This window comes from Eubalaena glacialis, chromosome 16 (genome assembly GCF_028564815.1).
Source record: "Eubalaena glacialis isolate mEubGla1 chromosome 16, mEubGla1.1.hap2.+ XY, whole genome shotgun sequence".
Lineage (NCBI taxonomy): Eukaryota > Metazoa > Chordata > Mammalia > Artiodactyla > Balaenidae > Eubalaena > Eubalaena glacialis.
In genome coordinates, this window is record NC_083731.1 from 39097463 (window position 1) to 39100456 (window position 2994).

The 2994-nt window shown below is 39.5% G+C and overlaps 1 protein-coding gene across 1 annotated transcript; it reads right to left on the bottom strand.

Annotated features, from left to right (window-relative positions):
- Positions 1–1328: 1328 nt before the first annotated feature.
- On the bottom strand, positions 1329–2262 carry LOC133076506 (protein SET-like). Its single transcript, XM_061171026.1, has one exon. The coding sequence runs from the start codon at positions 2260–2262 to the stop codon at positions 1387–1389; it is 876 nt and encodes a 291-aa protein (XP_061027009.1). The 3' UTR covers positions 1329–1386.
- Positions 2263–2994: the final 732 nt, after the last annotated feature.

Sequence of the window (2994 nt, forward strand, 5' to 3'; positions counted from 1 at the left end):
TTTGAGAGCTATATGCTAAAGAGCTGGTATTTTGAGACAAAAGTACTCCTAACCTGAGTTTCTTAACCGCCAATACGGACTTCTTACTCGGAAAGCCGGTCTTCTTTGCCAACTCGACCACATCTAACAATTGCCCTGTTGTGTGTTGACTCGACAGTGGAGCACCAGGTCTGTCTGATGGTGGTGGCAGGAACTATTATTATATCCAGGTAAATAAAAGCCCATATTTTGAAATGCCAATTTGAGATACAAATCAAGGGTACAACATATTCAGAAATGAGTTTTCAGCAATCTGGAATCCTGAATGATGTGAAAAATTTCAGAAATTGATGGCAAATTGTACCCATGATGGGTTCCCAGCTATGGAAACATTAATACATTGATTCAAATTCCTTTACTCAATCAACATAGCCCTGGGGTCATCCTGCAATTGTGTATCAAAAAATAGGAAGTTAGGGTGACAAAGTTTGACAATAATTTTATACAAGTCAAATTTGGAAAGTCATATTAAGAATATCCGTTCTGACAGGAAAACATCAAATCCTTTGTGTACACATTTAGTTTGACTGTAACAAAGCAACGTGTACAATTTTAACGTTTAAAACTGAGCATCATCTTTCTTTCCAGTGAAATGAAAAGAAAAATTTAAAAATAAACAGGAACAAAATTACAATAAAGAATGTCAATTGCAAATGAGATCCTATGGGTTCTACTGATTATCTCATCGAGTGGCAGGGCTCAAGTCATCATTAGGAGATAATTTGATTTTAAATGTGTCATCTTAAACTGCAAGGATGTCTGTTAAACATCACAATTAAAACATGCCAAAGGAGAAGCCATACTGTCAAAATGCCCACTTAACCCACCCAAGCATCTCAAACCCACCCTTTGCTGACCTTCTATAACCCCATTTATTAAAGTTTTTTTTTCCTTTTTTTAAACAAGAGAAAGTAAACAGATACATGTTGGTAAATGCTAACTGTCCATATTCACATAGAGACACAGTGTAATCTCTGAGCCCAATATACAGAGAATGGAGGAAAAAAGCTAGACTTCTATGCACTATTTCACAAGGGCCTAGCACCTTCCAGCTTCCAGCAGAGCTAAGGGAGTAGGAGGCTTTTTTCCCACGGAGCATGGTGGTGTTGATTTCATAAAGTTTTTGTTGAGACAGGAAGGGATAAAAATGAATTTGGAGCAGAAAAGGGTAGAGATTCTTTTCCTACTGAGTTCTGCTCAAGGTATTTCCCCCCAAAATAAGTTGAGAACCATGGTATAAAGGAGAAAACAGGATGACTAAAAACAAGAGGACAAAAAAAAATTGCAACTTGCTCCCAGGGACTGGAGAAAATTAAAAAAGGAAGGTTGGAATCCATCAGTGTTCCATTAGTCATCTTCTCCTTCATCTTCCTCTCCTTTCTCCTCCTCCTCATAATCTTCATCTTCTTCACCTTTATCCTCATCCCTTTCTTCATCAACATCTTCCAATCCTTCTTCTTCTTTAACATCATCATCATCTTCTTCTTCCCCTTCCTCATCATCCACGTCAGGAACCAAGTAGTACTGTAATGGATTTGGCCAAATATCATCTTTGATGACCTCTCCTAACTCATCTGCAGCTGCATCAGAATGATCAGGAAACCAGGTGAAGAAGCTCTCTGGTTCCTCATGCTGTGTCTTCCTGCTGGCTTTATTCTGCGTTTGGCTTGAACTTTTCATCAGATTCTTTCTGGATTTCCATTTGATTTCAGTGCACTTTGAAGATGAATCACCACTCTCATTCAGATGAAATTCTTTGGAGAGAACTTTATTTTCAAAGTAAGGGTTTTCATTAAAACAAAAATCTATTCTATAACCTGATTTAATATTTTCAAATTCTCTTACTTCAACTCTTATCAAATAATGCAGCGCCTCTTCACCCTCCTGCACAAACAGTACAGACAATTGTGGATGGTTGACAAATGTTGTTACACCAAAATTTCGGATTTTGGAAGTCAATTCTGATCTCTTCTGAAAAAATGGTTGGCGGAGTTTGTTATTTTTCTGTTCTGCTTTCAAAATCTTCTCGCTGGCTTGTTCATTACGTCTGTCAATTTCATTTTGTACTTCATCAATATGTTCAGTTTCTTCTTGCTGTTCTTTTTCTTCCTTCGGCAAGTTTGGAGAAGCAGATGTTTCCTCTGCCCTGGAGGCGGGAGTCAGTCTCACTTTCTTTGGTTTCTTCACTTGAGGTGGAAGTGAAGACTGGTGTTTGGGAGCCATGCTGTGGGAAAAACCAAGAATCCACCCAAGGGAAGACACAAACACAAAGAGCTCTGAAAACTCACATTATTTAATTTTAATTCTCATAGTCATACTTTGAGACAGCCACACATTTCTCTCTCCATGTTAATTAACAGACAGGCAGGTAATGTTTAGAGACCCTGAAGAACTCAACCACATCTCACAGAGTCAAAACCAAGCTGTCAATTCAGGTCTGCCTGGCTCCAAAATCCACCACAGGCATGTCTGCTTGATCCACAAAAGAAATTAGGACACAGGTGAAGTTTGAGTGGAGCCAAAACAATGAAACTACTTAAGGGCCTTCGTCAGAGAATTATGATAATAAAATTATTATTTTAGGAAAATTAATCTGATAAGAACCAAACAGATTAAAATGGAGTGACAGATTAGAGGGAAGAAGAGCAACTATAAAATAACTACAGGATTTCAAGTGTGACATAATGAAAATCTGAATTAAGCTGGGAATGGCAAAAAAGGGACAAATTTGTTGGGCTTCCCTGGTGGCGCAGTGGTTGAGAGTCTGCCTGCCAATGCAGGGGACACGGGTTCGAGCCCTGGTCTGGGAAGATCCCACATGCCACAGAGAAACTAGGCCCATGAGCCACAATTACTGAGCCTACGCGTCTGGAGCTTGTGCTCCGCAACAAGAGAGGGCGCGATAGTGAGAGGCCCGTGAACCGTGATGAAGAGTGGCCCCCACTTGCCGTAACT

Coding starts and splice junctions, on each gene's coding strand:
- LOC133076506 (XM_061171026.1), bottom strand. CDS start 2,262: ATGGCTCCCAAACACCAGTCTTCACTTCCACCTCAAGTGAAGAAACCA.